Here is an 18,045-nt window from a genome sequence, read left to right as displayed (position 1 = left end):
CTTGCTTGTCAAGCATGCAGCACAATCTGATGGCATCTGAGACTGTTAGCATGTTAAATACAGTTCTAAACTGCTGTAGCATTTTAAAAGAAACAACGGGCTTAACTACACTCCAAAAATTCGTTTTCACATGGAATCTTTTACTACATTACACAAGCCCTAGCAAAATACTTGCTAGAAAGTGAATGCCACCATTCAGTGCCTCACTGAAGGGCAGTATTTCAATATGAATAGGAAAATGAGAGTACCCCTAAACATTTTTTTTAGAAGGAAAAAAAGCACTGCCACCATTCCAGAATTTTGGACCCTAATTTTTAAGCTTGCTGATCCTAATTTGGGAGCAGAGATGGAATACTAAAGGAAGGGTTAAACATATTGAGGATTGATTTAAAATACTGCAATAGGTTGGTTTCATTTTTGTCTTAATTTAATTTTTGTTAATTTTTTGTTACTGCTTTAAATTGCCAATTGTTTCATACATTGAAATTAAAAACAACAACAGTAATTATACCTTCACATACAGAAGCATTTATAATATACTGAAATGGATATAATATTGTTTGCGGCCCACTGGCCATCTTTTCCCTCCAGGGAGGGGGGAGAAGCAGATGCCCACAATTCCACTTGCCATCATGTCACAGAGAACCCTCTGGCAAGAAGAAGCCCCAGCAGCAGCCCCTCTTTGCACTTCAGTTTAGAAAAGAGAAGAAGCAACTCCAAACAGGCTGTGTCTTGTTCTGTGCAGAGATTTGCAAAAGATTAAGAAAGAGCCAACAAAGGTCTGTATAGTTAAAGCCATGGTTTTCCCAGTAGTGATGTATGAAAGTGAGAGCCGGACCATAAAGAAGGCTGATCGCCGAAGAATTGATGCTTTTGAATTATGGTGCTGGAGGAGACTCCTGAGAGTCCCATGGACTGCAAGAAGATCAAACCTCTCCATTCTGAAGGAAATCAGCCCTGAGTGCTCACTGCAAGGACAGATCCTGAAGCTGAGGTTCCAATACTTTGGCCACCTCATGAGAAGAGAAGACTCCCTGGAAAAGACCCTGATGCTGGGAAAGATGGAGGGCACAAGGAGAAGGGGAGGACAGAGGACGAGATGGTTGGACAGTGTTCTCGAAGCTACCAACATGAGCCTGACCAAACTGCGGGAGGCAGTGGAAGACAGGAGTGCCTGGCGTGGTCTGGTCTGTGGGGTCACAAAGAGTCAGACACGACTAAACGACTAAACAACAACAACAAGAAGAAAGAGTAGAAGAAGCACCTGCAGTTTCTAAACTTTGCTGCACCTCCATGCAAACTGGACAAGACTCTGCCTCATCCTCAAGTTCTTTGATAAGCGCAGGGGACGTGGGGCAGAAGCGGTGGTTATGAAACAGGACAAGAAAAATCTGGAGAGATTGCTACTATATCTGACAGTGGGCTTGGGAGGAAGGTAGAGCTTCCTCGAACTCAGAACTTTCCAAACCATGTGTCACGACACGTTAGTGTGTCGGCTGCGGTGTGCAAGTGTGTCATGCAAATGCTCCCCGCACACCTCCCGGGGCTGGAAAGGGGTTAGTTCAACCTCCAGCTTGCTAGTAAAATGAATCACCATGTCGCGAAATGATGCACATCTAAAAAGTGTGTCACCAACGTGAAAAGTTTGGAAAGCTCTGCTCTAACTTGTACAGCAGCTGGGAGAAGGTTAGAAAAAAGCAAGAGTCCGGCTGGAGTGCATAGGTTGGATAAAGCTGGTTTAGATACCCCAGTGTCAGGATGTGTCTCGCTACCTTCAAACTTAACTGGTATCAGGATACCGAATCAATGAAAAGCTGAGAGGAATTAAATGCAGCCCCAATGAATAATCTGCAAAAATGTCACTGGACAGTCAGTCATCTATTTGGCAGGTTGTAGGGGATGAGCATCAATGCCTGGTTCTAAAAGTGGACCAGGCTATAATTTGCTGTTGGTTTATGTAGCTGAGTTAAACTCCTTTACATCCAGACCCTTAATGCATATTTAACTTACTTAATGTATTTCACCTCATGTTTTATTTATCATCATGGAAATTAGACGACTGCTACCAGTGATGAAAAAGGAAAACAAAAAGTTCAAAGTTGGTGAACAGAACTAAATATTCATCTTTCCTCCTAATGCTTTGGGCACTACACAATTCTCACTTTTGATCCTCTAAACATTGGGGGAAGCAGCAGTCAGGAAAATTGTTTTTGGGTATGTAGATCAACTCCCAAACAAAAAGGAATAAGAAAGAAAAAGCAAGAGTAGCTCATCGTGTTAGAGCATGGTGCTGATAAGACTAAGGTTGCAGGTTCAAACCCTATACGGGACAGCTGCATATTGCAGGGGGTTGGACTAGATGACCCCTGGGGTCCCTCCAACTCTATGCTTCTATTATCTTTCTTACCTGCTCTAAACTCTGGAACAAACAAGAGAAGCCCCTTCCTTTACCTTGAATGGCCACAAGGACAAATAGGCGCTTGACTAGTAAGCCCAACTGATATCTGGGGACCCCTGGAAAGAAGAAGTGTTGTTTTCTCTTCTAGAAGGGATGGGAACTTGTGTGCTGTTCTTGATAGGATTTTAATCTCATACTGTTGTACTGATCCCCATAGATAGCTTTGGCACCAAGGGCATTGCATTTTAGTTTATTTTTAAGGATACAGTCGCATTGGGGCGCTATATGCAAACAACCAAAACAGCAGCAGCAGCAGCAGCAGCAGCAGCAGCAGCAGCAGTAACGACAGCAGGCATCCCCAAACTCAGCCCTCCAGCTGTTTTGGGACTACAACTCTCATCATCCCTAGTTAACAGGACCAGTGGTCAGGGATGATGGGAACCGTAGTCCCAAAACATTTGGAGGGCCAAATTTGCGGATGCCTGAACAACAGCAATAAATATGTCGAAAAAGGAAAGATCCATGCATGTCAAAAAGGATTACAGACGTTGGCTACACACACACCGTATGTTTAAAGCACATTCCCCAAATCCTGGGAACCACAGTCTACCCTCCACCAAGCTACAATTCCCAGCACCCTTAACAAACTACAGCTCCCAGGACTATTGGGGGGGGCGTGCTTTAAATGTATGGCATGCTTTATGCCTGGCATGCTTTCAGGCTTCTGATGACTGAGATGAAAAGGGATCTCCTTTTGGCAATTTTTCATGGATCCCTCCGAAGGAGAGTGGGAGTGTTCATGAGGTCAGTTGCCCTGGAAGAGCACAAATATCCCAAACACTGAGGCAACCAGTAGCACGGGTTCTGTTTTATGGTGCCAAGCTGCAGCTTAAAAAGCTGTTGTAGCACAGCGTTTGAAAAATACTCGGAGTCGCAAAGTGATTTCATGCTCTTTATTCAGCTCATAGTGGTGAGGAGGAATGAATGAAAGTCCCCTCAAAGTATCTGCTTTATATACATTATTTACACAATGGGCTGCACATGATTGGCTAATTCCGGAATTCTACTGTAAGCCAATCAGGTTGTGGATTCACTTCTATCTGGGGCATGATTGGGTGGTTCCTGCCAACCAATCAGACTGCTGCATTGTTCTAGGACCAATCAGACTGCTGCATTCTGAATCCTATTGTTCTAGGACCAATCAGACTGCTGCCTTTTGGATCCTATTGTTCTAGGACCGATCAGACTGCTGCAGTTTGGATCCTATTCAACTCAGTACATAACACCGTTGCAAGACAAAGAGTACTGGCCTACCTCCCTTGGCAGCAGGATCAGGCAGCACTACAACTTTGTTTGCCATCAGTGGTTTGGTGCTCTGGTGCCTAAGTGATTTCTGATTGGCTGGGATGACTCAAACAGGGATGACATGGAGGGGCAGTGTGACAGTGATGCAATGGCTCAGATACCGGGGGGGGGGGGGGGGGAGGGGAGAGAAGAAAGAACTGGGAGATTTGAGAGGGAGTTCAAGGGCAAACATTTGACATACCCCCAGAATTGGATTTCGAACTTTCTGATTGAGCCAAATGCAGTCCAGTCATCTCGTGAGCAATGACTGTTTCACTATGAAAAGGTCCAAATCTCAAAACACCCAAAATAAATAAAGGGAGAGGCCAGCTAGCTGCCTTGATTTCGGAAGCTGATTTAGAAATGGGAGTTTCTGCTCACACTGCTTTAAGTCAGAATTTTCCAGCTTCCCCTCCCACCACGCCATGCGTATATAAGAAAACGCCAGCAAAGGTTGGGGGGGCAGGAAGAGAGTTGATAACAATAATTTTTTTGCCTAGGGCAGTAACATGGTCTGAACTAGCCCTGGCTTGATATTAGGCTTTTTTTTGGTGTGTATGGGGGGAGACATCGTAATTTATTCTTGTCACCACCAGAGAATTTCCCAACACTATCCTGTCCCCTGGAACAACGGTAGCCCACCTTGGAGGAAAAGGTAACTTTCACCAATGGCTTTTGTTTGACCATCTCCAATCCATCGCTCTGCTCACAAAAAACTGCCATAGTCCCATTTTTTGCACTCCCCCCTGAAAAAACCCCCTTTATCTAGCTGAACCTGTCAGCTGGCATTATCATCACGGATGTGCTCAACCATCACAGGCAAATGAGCCCCCCCAGCCTCCCTTGCAGCCCAGCTGTACCCTTTGCTGTTTGTGCCAAAAACTCTCCCTCTGCCACAATGCAAAAAGAAATTGCTTGCCACCCCTCCTCCCCCCCGCACTAAAATAAGAGCAGGAAATCAGCAAATAATTTTCAAAATCATGTGCTGATAATTTCCTGCTGTTATTTTGGTGCAGAGGAGGAGGAGGAGACTGAGCAGGGAGGAGAGGGCTAAGCAGAGCAAAGCCAATGCAAGAATTGCTTTCCTCCTCCAAAGTTAAGGCAAATGGAATTATTTGGCACGTTCAGATCTTTCCCTTAGTTCTGTTCTGGACTTCGGCTATCACAGAAAGGACACTATCCCCGAACAAAGAAAATTTAAAAAGGGAAAGGAATGCAGGCAACTCTCAAATTATGGGGGACTTAACGTTCCAGGGATCACACGTAAAGTCAAAATTGTGTATGGTCAAAAAACATGGAGTTCAATGGCGGATTGCTGAAGTCTTTTTTTACCTGGATACCTGTCCCCAGCTTTTGATTTTTTAATAATTATTTAATTGCCAAGCAGATATAGCTGGATGTGCGCAAGTTAAATACATGTAAGTTGTGAGTTACCTGTACAGGGGTCAGCAAACTTTTTCGGCAGAGGGCCAGTCCACTGATCCTCAGACCTTGGGGGGGGGGGGGCTGACTATATTTTGAAAAATAATAATGAATTCCTATGCCCCACAAATAACCCAGAGATGCATTTTAAATAAAAGCACACATTCTACTCATGTAAAAACACGCTGATTCCCGGACCGTCCACGGGCCGGATTGAGAAGCCGATTGGGCCAGATCCAGCCCCCGGGCCTTAGTTTGCCTACCCATGGTATAGATAAGGATGCCAAACCACGTGGGGAAATAGCATTTAGTACTTGGAAGGACTAAGCTGAGTCAAGCAAGCTGCAATCCTAGCCACACTCTGGCAAAAGCACACAGAACTGGGGACACAGAGCTGCTGCCAACTCTCATCCCCCCAGTAACGTCTAGCCAAAGATGCGTGTGCGACATGACACCGTCTCACTCAGAGCTCCCCTGACCCCTGCCAGCACCAGCCAATGAAGCTGAGCAAGGGCAGGGAAAGCTCTGAGCACAATATCACATCGCATTAGGCACTGTCTCTTAATAGATGTTACTGGGTGATGCAGGTCAGAGATGCAGCTTGGTAGAAACGGCATGTCCCTATAATGACGTCTGGCTTGCATTGAAAGTAGACATTACAGAAATCATGTGACTAACCAAGAGCGGCAGCCCCATGGCTCCTCCTCCTCTCTCAAGCACTTACTAAAAATGTGACATTCCCTGCTTTCACAAGCGACAGTCAATAAAGAGCTGAGGAGGCAAGGGAGCCTGCAATGCGATATGTCATATTTTGGTTCACCACACTTTGTGGGGACTGAATTCAGAAGTTGTGAGGAGCTGCAGGGCTGCTGCTTTCAGTTGTGGCTGTATGATTTCCATAGCATCTCATTTAACCTGGGAGAGGTGGGAAAGAGTTACCTAGAGATAACCCGCTTGTGAATAAATAACGGGTCTGATTAATTCAGCACCAGTTTTTTTTTTTAAAAAGCAGATGGTCAAATGCAAAATAAAGGTTGTTCAGGCCTTGCAAAGCATCGCTGCAATAGACGGCAGTGCAGACAAGCCCTAAGGAGAACGTCCTTCCTGGCCCCAAATGTTACACTGCGGACTTGATCAGATGCAAACTGACAGGGCCCAAGGCAAGGCTGATTGGGGAGCTCAAGCTGAGGTGGCTGTGGATGTTTGCTGACTTTTTGGGGCCACGGATTGAGGAGGGCAGACTGAGGAGCAATGGGGAGAGAAATGACAAAATCATGAACGCAAGTTGAAATTCTGGCACCTTGCACCTCAGCAACACCTGTACCAACATGTCACAGAAAGACCATTTATGAATTAAAGATCTGTAATCCATAATCAGGCTGGATCAGAAATTGGGCTGGCCCAATTTCATAGTGCAATTTGCAGGTGCCTAAACATCAGAAAGAGTGGGAATTTTCATATTATCTGAAAACTTTCATCCTCATGGATACTGCCCTAATGTAAACAAGTTCTATACAGCAAAGATCCCCTACAACTTTAATTAGAAACTTTCTCCTTGTTTTTGCTGTTTTCTAATCAGTGCAGACTAGTATTACTGATCAAGTGTCCTTTGATCGCCCTGTAAATAGCTAGTTCCTGTTCCCTGGGAGCAGAAAGATTTTTGTTATTGGGTTCTTTTTTATATAAAAAATTGGCCTGATTTATCAACAAAATAAAATAAATGGAAAACAACAAGGAAAACAGCAAAAGAAACTAAATGGAAAACAACAACTCAGTAATTAAAATCCATTCCCTGCAGAGAACATAAATTGACTAATTACGTGGCAAACAGTAATTAATTTAGGTGGGCTGTGCTAAACAGGAAGCAATTAGAGGCAGCAGAAATTATTCCATCTAGAGAAGGAATCTTCTAATTAAAGACACAATAATCACGAAACAACTCTATTTCTAATCTGCACTGGCCAGGCTGGTGCTGCAACCAGGAAGGAAAACCTGGAACACAATGGGTTTCTAATTATGTTTAATGAATTCTCCCTAAAATTTGGGGAAGATGGTAACTACAGACTAAAAGGCAAGCATGGAAGCATCCCCCCAAAATAGAAGTAGCTTCAAGCACTATATCTTCGTTTACAAAAAATGAGAGCCTTTCTTCCCATTCAGTCTAAATTTCTGCTGCCACATGATGTGGCAATAACCCATTCTATCAGCACTATAGTGTAGAGAAAGTAGCCTGAGAAGTATTGCTATAAAGAACATGCTTTTCCCCTCAACCGCCCCCTCCACCAAATCCTGAGTTAGAAATGGGGGGAGAAAGCGAGCTATGCACAACCCACAAGTTCTGCAACTAGTCTCAGATACCCTGAAAAAAAGAGAGTTCCTGTGATCCCTTTAGTAGCAGCCATATCAAAGTGCTTAAAGCAGAGATGCTGGTGAGCAAGTCTGGCTGTGCTGTGTATGGCTCTGCTGCCCCCTCCAGAATTCACATGGATACTAGAAAACTGTGGGAAACTGCAAGGCATGCTTCCGACAATGGAGCTTCTCTACTGCAACTGATTCCCATGTTATGCTGCAGTCCAGGTACAGGTAGGTCAGGCATAGGCAACCTTCGGCCCTCCAGATTTTTTTGGACTACAATTCCCATCGTCCCTGACCACTAGTCCTGTTAGCTAAGGATCATGGGAGTTGTAGGCCAAAACATCTGGAGGGCCAAAGGCTACCTATGCCTGAGGTAGATCATGCCAGAGGCTGCCAGTCCAGAGAGCTGAGATGGGGAACTGTTGTTGTTTGTCATTCTATACCATGCTTCAATCAATCAAACATCAAAAAGACAAACATTCATACCATAGTAACAAACATACCCCCCCCCCCCGTTTAAAAGGCCGTGGATTGTTTAATTAGCCAAAGGCCTGGGAGGAGAGGAATGTTTTGTCTGATGCTTAAAGATACGAGTCTCCCTTTGGAGAACATCCCACAGGCAGGGAGCCACTGCAGAAAAGGCCCTGCTCTCATCTTGCCACCTTCCAGACCTCTCACAGAGGAGGCATGAAGAAGGGCCTCGGATGCTGATCTCAGGGTCCAGTTCATATAGGGAGAGGCGGTCCTTGGGGTATTGCGGTCCTGAGCAGTTTAAGGCTTTATAGGTCAAAACCAGTGCTTTGAATTGGGCCCAGAAATTAATTAGCAGCCAGTGCACTCGGGCCAGGATTGGCATTACATGCGCAAACCGTATTGTCCCAGTGAGCAATCTGGCCGCTGAATTCAGCACCAGTTGAAGTTTCAGACAAAGAGTAGGTAGGTTCAACTAAGTCTAGCCCAAAGACTCTAAGTTCTGATTGGAATACCCTTTAAAAAATGCCCAACATTAAGAAAATGGGGTTCATTGAGCTCTATATTGGGGAAAAGTAGATGTGCCAAAAGTGATGGGTTGACGAGTCAAAAGTGATGGGTTGGACATTAAATCTACTAAATCACTGGATGAAAAACAGGGAAGAGAGGAGGAAAAGGTGTTAAAATCTATCGTTTGGCACGCTAATAAAATTCAGTTCTAGGAGCAATGAATTAGAATGAATGGTTAAGGAACACATGGCGTGTTCACGGTGAACTAAATAGAGAGGTCGTTTATTTATTAATATAAACAGTGCCAGCTCCAAGTCCTAGAGGGCTGTTGGGAAAGAGGCCCTCAATGGGACCACCTCTTTGAGTAGCCCCTCATTAATGTCCCCATTGTCCATTCAGCTGCCCAGTGGAAGAGAGCATGGGAAGTGAAGGATGATGCTCTGCCTCTCCATTCTTGTTACTTATTGCCGGCACAAAGAGAACAGCACATAGGAAAAGCAGCGGAGCCCGGAGGCCAGGATGTGTGTGAACAGGAGTCGCCCTGCAGAGATGTGGGCCTCAGCAGGTACCCAATGGTGTCTACCTCGGATGCTAGCCCTGCATGTAAAAGGAAGAATATAGTAAAAGGAAGAATATAGTAATTGGATATGAATGATTTAAGATGTTTTGGGTTGCAATTCTGTAACTGCTGAACATAAATCTAAATATGGGGTTGTTGCTGTTTGAAAGAGAAAGAAAGTGAGGATTATTTGAGGAAGGGGGAAAGATGGCAGGGAATATGCAAACATACGAAATTTAAACAGTGCTCAGGTACAGCAGTGAATGAAATGGGACCGCCACCGAGTCAACTGCAACAGCAGTCCTATAAGCTCCAACTGGGATCTACTCAAAAGAAGCAACACTGACCCACTTACTAAATTCCTCCCACCCCAAGCTGAAAGCAGCCTGGTGATACTCATTGCTTACAAGTTACCGAGGTGAATAAACAGCAAATCGTATTCATTCCCTCCAACTCACAGTAGAATGTGTAGCATTTTTATGAACTGCTTTTGACGCTCCTGTTGAAAAAGATCCCAGCCAAGCAAAAGCAAGCAAGCACGCTACCCCCAAGCTCAGCTTTGCCTTTTCTAAATTCATGCTCAGAGAAGTTGGCAAAGATGAGTAGCAATGCGGCTGGCGGTGACATTTTTAAACCAACACCAGAAACCAAACGAGGGTGGTGATGCGGTAGTGATCACACAACAGCATTTGGAGCATGTTTCTGGCCCCTGCTTTTTCCTCTTTCTCTTTATAATTTGATTTCTCCGTGAACTGGCTCCATGCAACCACATGTTCCATTCAAAGGGGCATAATGCACTGTTCACTCCACGTGTCTACTCAGAAGTCAGTCTAATGGGATTTGCAGCAGCCTTAGGATGTCTATGAGTAAAGTGAACCATAGATTGTCTGCAACGGAGAGAAACCAAAACCCAGCACTCCATCATCACAAGCAATTCTTAAGACAGCTTTTGTGTTTCCCATGTGTGCAATTTAAACGTAAAACCTACACTGGTTAGAATATACATTTGATTTCAAAACAATCTTCTTTTGCTTTCTACGTGGCATTTCCTTAGGCTCAGTGCAGATGAAAGGCTGCCTGACTTTCTAACTACGATTAGATCAGAAGCAGTCCACCGGCTAGAAAACACTCTTCCTTTGCTCAGGAGCCTTCTATTCTTCTTGTTCATTTTCCCAAGCCAATCATAGTTAGTATTATTTCTGAACCAATGTTAGCAGTCATGACTAAAAATAACTCGCAAACTGAAGTCTGAGTTAAGCTATACTTACCAAAAATAAATAAAGATGAAGACACAACAGTGACTCTGGATTGCAACAAAAAGGAAAGGAAGGTGGAAATTTTCATGGGAGAAGGATGTGGAAGCCACACAGTTAGATTAGGCAGTATTTGGTTTACAGAAGACGTTAACATCATCTCTTAGCACACTTGTTCTATACTTATTTCTTTAAATTGGACAGTCATATATATCCCAAATTCAGGGCAGTTGATTTTTTTTTTTTTTAAAGTTGACAAGTCATCAGCTCTTTAACCAATTTATCTGTCACATTCAAATACAGTTTGCAGTATTACCAATATTTCAAAACAGGTGCCCTCCTATGATATCAAAGTTAATACAAAGTGTGAGATAATTTAAAATTTAATGAACAAAATGACTAATGAGAAAGAAAGGCCATCATTTAAAAATTATGTTTCTCCTAATGATCCTTGAAAGCCAAAGTAGGCTCAAAAAGATTTGCCATTTTCATCACTGATTAATCTACTAATGACTTAACAAAAAGACAGGTTCCTGTCCCGAGCAGCAAACAATCTAAATTTTTGCATGAGGAAGTAAAAGAGGGATGGGAGGCAGATTGAAGTGAGTGCAAAGAGGGGAAATAATATAAATCCACTTTGGGGGTACTTCCAAATGGCCTGTTTATTGAGCATTAATCCTAATTTCTTAGGGTATTTAATTAACGTTCCTATTTGTTTGCGGGGAGGTTAGCTGACCATCACGCTAAAATCAAGTGTTATCCCACACTCTCCAGGGCATTTTCTCTTTGCTTTTCTTATTGTGAAAAGTCTGACCTTTCCCTTTGGAGAAAGCAAGTTTGTTTCACAAGACCTCCCAAATCAGCTATAATTTTGCAACCTGAATTTGCAGGTATGTTACTGGAACTTACCCCAAATTAGCAGAAGGGTCCTCAGTTTCAGGCAGAGGATGAGAACATAATGGGTTAAGCCAGTGGAAAAGGTGACTTTTGAGATGGGAAATGAAAGGGAAATGGTACCACATCGGTATTCTGGGAGGGTGTTCCAGGAATAAGGGTAGCGCCGGCCCATCCATGAGGCAAGGTGAAGAGACTGCCTCAGGCGGCAGGGTCCACTCAGGGCAGGAGATCTTGATGTCAATCTTGCTTTCCCTGCTCCCTTGTTCCTGATATAGAATCATAGAATCATAGAGTTGGAAGAGACCACAAGGGCCATCAAGTCCAACCCCCTGCCAAGCAGGAAACACCATCAGAGCACTCCTGACATATGGTTGTCAAGCCTCTGCTTAAAGACCTCCAAAGAAGAAGACTCCACCACACTCCTTGGCAGCAAATTCCACTGTTGAACAGCTCTTACTGTCAGGAAGTTCTTCCTAATGTTTAGGTGGAATCTTCTTTCTTGTAGTTTGGATCCATTGCTCCGTGTCCGCTTCTCTGGAGCAGCAGAAAACAACCTTTCTCCCTCCTCTATGTGACATCCTTTTATATATTTGAACATGGCTATCATATCACCCCTTAACCTCCTCTTCTCCAGGCTCTTTCCTAACCCCTTTTTCCTTGGCAGGAAGAGAAGCCGTTTTGAGGCCTACCCCAGGCCGGTCCTGCCTAAGGCGCACCAAGACAATAAGAGATATTTGGGCAGCAGAGGGTGATAACTACTGTCATATGGGTCGAGGGAGATACCTGTTATCATACAGATTGCCCTTCACAGGGGGTGCCCTTAAGGAAATACTGCGGTTGTGGCGGCAATCACAGTTCAGACTCTCTATCACACTTCCCAGAGGCTGCATGTGTAGACGGGGGGGGGGGTGTGCCTTAGGTAAAGGTAAAAAGGTAAAGGACCCCTGGACAGTTAAGTCCAGTCAAAGGCGACTATGGTGTTGCAGCGCTCATCTCACTTTCAGGCCGAGGGAGCCGGTGTTTATCCACAGACAGCTTTCCGGGTCATGTGGCCAGCATGGCTAAACCGCTTCTGGCGCAATGGAACACCATGACAGAAACCAGAGCGCACAGAAACGCCATTTACCTTCCCGCCACAGTGGTACCTATTTATCTACTTGCACTGGCGTGCTTTCGAACTGCTAGGCTGGCAGGAGCTGGGACAGAGCAGCGGGAGCTCACTCCGTCGCGGGGAATCGAACCACCGACCTTCCGATCGGCAAGCCCAAGAGGCTCAGTGGTTTAGACCACAGCGCCACCCGCGTCCCAAGCGGGTGCCTTACCTTGGCGTGGCAGCACTTTGCCTTTGTTGAGCTGCTTGAGGCGCTTCTGGTGAGACTTGCCATTGTAGTGGATCTGGGCCTGTACTGCTGAATTGAGCTGGATATTGCACACTTCACAGAGCGTGAACGACGGGTGCTTCTTCTCCCTTTTTGTGCGCTGCTCTGGTGCGCACCCTATACCAGAGCTCTCTGTGAGGGTCCCAAAGATGCTGCTCCTCCCTGGGGAGTGGGGTGGGCTCAGGGGCCGCTTCATCCCTGTGGGGATGGGAAGAAGAAAAAGAATTAAAATAGGTACTGGAATCTGCCTGCTGAGACACACTCAGCGGATTTGGGGAGCAAAAGTCACCATAAGAGCTTCGGTCTTCCCCATCCATCTGTGCTGGTGATCTAGCTACAAAACCAACAAGCAGTACATAGAAGCGTCCTCTAGATGGAGTTAACTGCCTTCGCTTTTGCCTACAATACAGCTTAATTCAGCTGAAATCACTGCTAGGCAGAACTGCAAGCATCGCAGCATCTTTATTTCACTGCTCTCGACCTCAGCGCTCCCTCTTTGCTACATGGTGGAACTTCGAGGCAGCCTTTACAGGTCTATTTTTCTCCGGAGGGGAAATCACTGGAGACATCTAACTTTGCAATGACCCGTTCCTTGGCAACTCCAAATGTTGTCTAAAGCCCGAATTTACACAGTGTCATTCCAAGGTTAAGTGAGTTTGAAACAGACCCGCTTTGGGTTCCTGGATGTTTTTCAAAGGGCAATTCAGAGGTTTTAGCGATGCACGTGGAAAGAGAAAGTTACTCCTCTTTCATTCCACAGTATGTGACAAAACAATTGCAGGGCGATTATCTCCAGAAGGGAATTCACGCTTGCCTAGAGGAATAGCAAAACAGCAAAGGAATGTGGCTGAAACACCCTGGTAACAAACAGGACCTGAGCACCGGTTCTAATCCCACCACTGCCCCTCCCATTTGAAATACGAAGACAGAAGTTGCTCGCCTTACAAGAGTGCTCTAAAAATTACTGCAATTATGCAAACAGCCTTAAAAAGCCTTTAAATGTACCATATAAACGCTAAGTATTATTTGTATTGTGCCTTCAATGGATCATGACTGAATATAGAAGGCAGGAATGATCATAGGACTCGCCCATTTTATTCTTGTTGTTAAACAGTTTTCATACTTTTATGTTTTATTTCATATTTATTTGATAGTATTTCATATTTTACATTGTAAAATGTTTTGTAAGTTCCCTTTGAGACGTAGAAAGTGAGGAACAAATATAAGATTTAAGTGGTTTCCAAACTACCCCCCCCCAACCTGAAAACTGCTAAGGCTATTTGCGGACTGTGTAACTATTTTTCTGCCTGTTGTAGCAATTCTAACGTTCTATGCTAGATGCTGTATGAGCTTTAATTGCATTTTTATTGCTTCGTTTATTTCTTATATATTGTATTCATTGTATTAAATTTTTCATCCCATAAGACAATAAAATACAATAAATAAAAGAAGAAATAAAAATACAAGAAACAGTTATTGCGAAGGATGTGCCATCTCCTGTCTTCAAACACAAATCCACAGGTAAGCAGGCCATGGACCAGCTGAATGAAGCTTGAGGGCCACTGGTGGCCCACAAACCAGTTTGAGAACCCCTGTAATAAACAATAAATATTTAAAAATAATACTGATCTTTTCCCTGATTCCTCTTCAAACTAAAGTCTGTTCTATACATTATATGGTAGCAAGCCCAGCACTAACACTGAGCAAATAATCAACTGGGTGGAACTGGCTGATTTTGCTTGGTGGAATTTTGTTGGAAAGCAGAATTCAATAGTGCCACTCTGCCACACAGCATCTAGTTACTGAAACCAGTTTGGGATTAGAAGGTGGGATGCTGCCTACTTGACCTGGAAAACCGTCTGTGGACAAACACCGGCTCCCTCGGCCTGAAAGCGAGATGAGCACCACAACCTCATAGTCGCCTTTGACTGGACTTAACCGTCCAGGGGTCCTTTACCTTTTCTTAGCTCAGGGAGACTCAACCTTTTTTGAAGATCTCCCCCCAAAGCTCAACAACATTTTGCCTCTCCCCCCAACAAAAATCCTGTACCTCCCATGCCCATTACTGAAGATCTGCCTACACACCATACATTTAAAGCAGGGGTCAGCAAACTTTTTCAGTAGGGGGCCAGTCCACTGTCCCTCAGACCTTGTGGGGGGCCAGACTATATTGGGGGGGGGAAATGAACGGATTCCTATGCCCCACAAATAACGCAGAGATGCATTTTAAATAAAAGCACACATTCTACTCATGTAAAAACACCAGGCAGGCCCCACAAATAACGCAGAGATGCATTTTAAATAAAAGCACACATTCTACTCATGTAAAAACACCAGGCAGGCCCCACAAATAACGCAGAGATGCATTTTAAATAAAAGCACACATTCTACTCATGTAAAAACACCAGGCAGGCCCCACAAATAACGCAGAGATGCATTTTAAATAAAAGCACACATTCTACTCATGTAAAAACACGCTGATTCCTGGACCGTCCGCAGGCCGGATTTAGAAGGCGATTGGGCCTTAGTTTGCCTACCCATGATTTAAAGCAATGCCCTCCCGTCAAAGAATCATAGGCACAGAGTTACACTTCCCAGCACACTTAAACCACAGTTCCCAGGATTCTTTGAGGGAGATGTCTTTTAAATGTTATTTACGTGTACTGCTGGGATCACGGAGTGCAGACTCCCACAAATACGACAACTCCAGCTGAACCTCACACCCTGGGAGCATGCAGACTGCCCCAAAATAGGAATGCTGATCCACGACCTTCTCACAGAATGTCCTCTAACATCCGCACCATGGGGTGCCGCAAGCTGAGAGCAGGTGCGCAGCAGAACAGCATGTGGGATGCTGACAGCCTGGAACATGTGCAGAGGAGGGCAACCAAGATGATGAAGGGTCTGGAAACCAAGCCTTATGAGGAACAGTTGAGGGAGTTGGGAATGTTTAGCCTGGATAAGAGGAGACTGAGAGGAGATATGATAGCCACCTTCAAATATCTTAAAGGCCGTCACATGGAAGCTTGGGAGCAAGCTTGTGTTCTCCTGCTCCGCAGGGTAGGATCCGAACCAATGGCTTCAAGTTACAAGAAAGGAGATTCCGACTAAACATCAGGAAGAACTTTCTGTCTGTAAGAGCTGTTTGACAGTGGAACGGACCCCCTTGGAAGGTAGTGGACTCTCCTTCACTGAAGGTTTTTAAGCAGAGGTTGGATGGTCTTCTGTTATACATGCTTTAGTTGAGATCCCTGCATTGCATGGGTTTGGCCTAGATGACCCTCAGGGCCACTTCCAACTCTACAATTATATGAAGTGTTGGAAATGTAAAGAGAAAGGAGGTTCTTTTTATCATATGTGGTAGTCTTGTAGTAAGGTTAAAGCTTACTGGGAAATGATATATAATGAATTGAAAAATATGTTTAAAATAATATTTGTAAAAAAAAACTAGAAGCCTTCCTTTTGGAAATTATAGGGACAGAACTACCCCAACTGTATAGAAATTTATTCACTACAGCGGCAAGAATGTTACTTGCCCCAAAATGGAAAGAAGAAGTCCCAGCGAAAGAAGAATGGATACAAAAACTTATGGAATATGCAGAAATGGCCAAACTTACTGGAAGAATAAGAAATCAAAGAATAAGAAATCAAGATAACAAACTTTTTATAAAATAATGGAAATGGCTTATTGAATATTTACAAACCAATTGTAAACAGATAAAAGCATTGGCAGGATTATTGCAATAACCTGCAGTTTTATAAGAGTATATATTTAAAGTGGACGAATAAATGAGTAAATTAAGTTAATTCAGAATATGCAGGAAATATATATAAAAAATTAAGGAACAGCAGAAAGAGGGGGTAGGAAGTCGAGTTTCAAAATGTTAAAATGATTGTATAATTATTGAAATGTATAAAACTGAATCGTTAATAATAATACAATTATATGAAGAGGATGCGGCAATGATGTTTCTGAGGTCTCTGAGATGAGATGGCGCAGGAGTTTAAAGCAAGCAAATAGCATGATTGATTTCTATGAGACTTTATGACACTAGTGAAATTTGTGGGGGAAAGTAATATGGGAATAGATTCAGCACTGGTTAAAACTGTGCTGAACAGGTTAAATCTGTATACGGGCTCCAAGACTCAAGGTACACCAGCAAGCTCTTGCACCCTGCCAAAGTCTCACACGACCTCTGACCCAGATGTGCTATGATGTGCTACTGAGTTTCCGGTGGCTATATTTCATTAACTGCTTTCCCACAGGTGACCAGGTTATTTTTAATATTGGCAGAAATTAAAATTGGAAAGTTATCTGGACAAAATACTTTCAAAAGGCCACTGCTCTCTAAAAAAAGGATACACGGCCACTCAAATTAGCTTGGCCCACCATCACAGCTCCAGTTACAGAGTTTTAAATAACCATTAAATATTGTGGATGTGCTCATCTCATTCACTTAATCTCTCCGGTGCCCATTTGTCCCTCCTGGAATATTAGGCACTGCAATTCAGCAATCTGCCATTCTCCCCAAACAGATGAACAGAATTAATAACGAGAACTCTAGGTGTGATAATTACCATGGTATTAGTCATTCTCTGGAGCTACATTGCTTTGTATGTGCCTCGCATAATACTCTGGAGGAAAACCGGGCGCTGTGTGCATACATACTATGATTTAAAGCATACGTCCTCCCCGAAAGAATCCTGGGAACTGTAGGTTATCCCCCACAAAGTTATAATTTCCTGCACCAGTAACAAACTACAGACCCGAGGATTGGGGGGGGGGGGCATGAAATATGCTTTAAATGTATTGTGTGTTCACAGCCACTCATTCCAACAAACTTTTTCTGTGGGACAACTGACTGGAAGAGATTTGCCCACAAATTGAGTCATGCCAATGGGTTTAGGAGGAGAGCTTCTCAAGGCTTGTGCAATTTTAGAAGTACCATCTCTGTGTCTTAGATTTAAACTGTATATAATATTAACCACACACACATTCATACACACACAACTGTATGTCCTTAAACTGTATATAATATTAACCACACACACATACACATACAGTGGTACCTCAGAAGTCAAATGGAATCCGTTCCAGAAGTCCATTCGACTTCCAAAACGTTCAGAAACCAATGCGCGGCTTCCGATTGGCTGCAGGAAGCTCCTGCAGCCAATCAGATGCTGCGGAAGTTGCGTTGGATGTTCGGGTTCCAAAGAACGTTCACAAACCAGAATACTCACTTCCAGGTTTGGGGTGTTCAGGAACCAAAACGTTCGACTTGCAAGGCGTTTGGGATCCAAGGTACAACTGTATGTCCTTTTCTAAAGCAACTGCCCATGCTGCAGTCTCCAGCCAATGACCAGTACATCTTGACCCTTTTCTCTCTGTCCATTTTTCTCCTCTGAACAGACCCCTCTCCCTGAGATGCATTTGGTCCATAGGGAAATGATACCTGT

General features: G+C 44.0%; 1 protein-coding gene and 1 long non-coding RNA gene across 10 annotated transcripts in view; one reads left to right on the top strand and one right to left on the bottom strand.

The window, feature by feature from the left end:
* ZNF385C (zinc finger protein 385C) overlaps positions 1 to 18,045 on the bottom strand; it is a 164,414-nt gene that overhangs the window by 87,762 nt on the left and 58,607 nt on the right. For 8 of the 9 annotated variants that reach the window (XM_083407755.1, XM_083407759.1, XM_083407756.1 and 5 more), the window contains exon 2: positions 12,532 to 12,786. In XM_083407755.1, the coding sequence (XP_083263881.1) occupies positions 12,532 to 12,784 (253 nt within the window). In that variant the 5' untranslated portion in view covers positions 12,785 to 12,786. Of the gene's footprint in view, positions 1 to 12,531; positions 12,787 to 13,069; positions 13,306 to 18,045 lie in introns of those variants that run through there. The other variant, XM_083407757.1, reaches the window with a different exon arrangement.
* On the top strand, positions 8,933 to 16,269 carry LOC310661707. Its single transcript, XR_014504087.1, has 2 exons — positions 8,933 to 9,120; positions 16,064 to 16,269. It is a non-coding gene; the product is annotated as an uncharacterized lncRNA (long non-coding RNA).

This window comes from Podarcis tiliguerta (genome assembly GCF_965153285.1).
Source record: "Podarcis tiliguerta genome assembly, chromosome: 13".
Taxonomy (NCBI): Eukaryota; Metazoa; Chordata; class Lepidosauria; order Squamata; family Lacertidae; genus Podarcis; species Podarcis tiliguerta.
The sequence above is the reverse complement of the archived record's forward strand: the minus strand, read 5'-3'. Positions and strand labels throughout refer to the sequence as shown.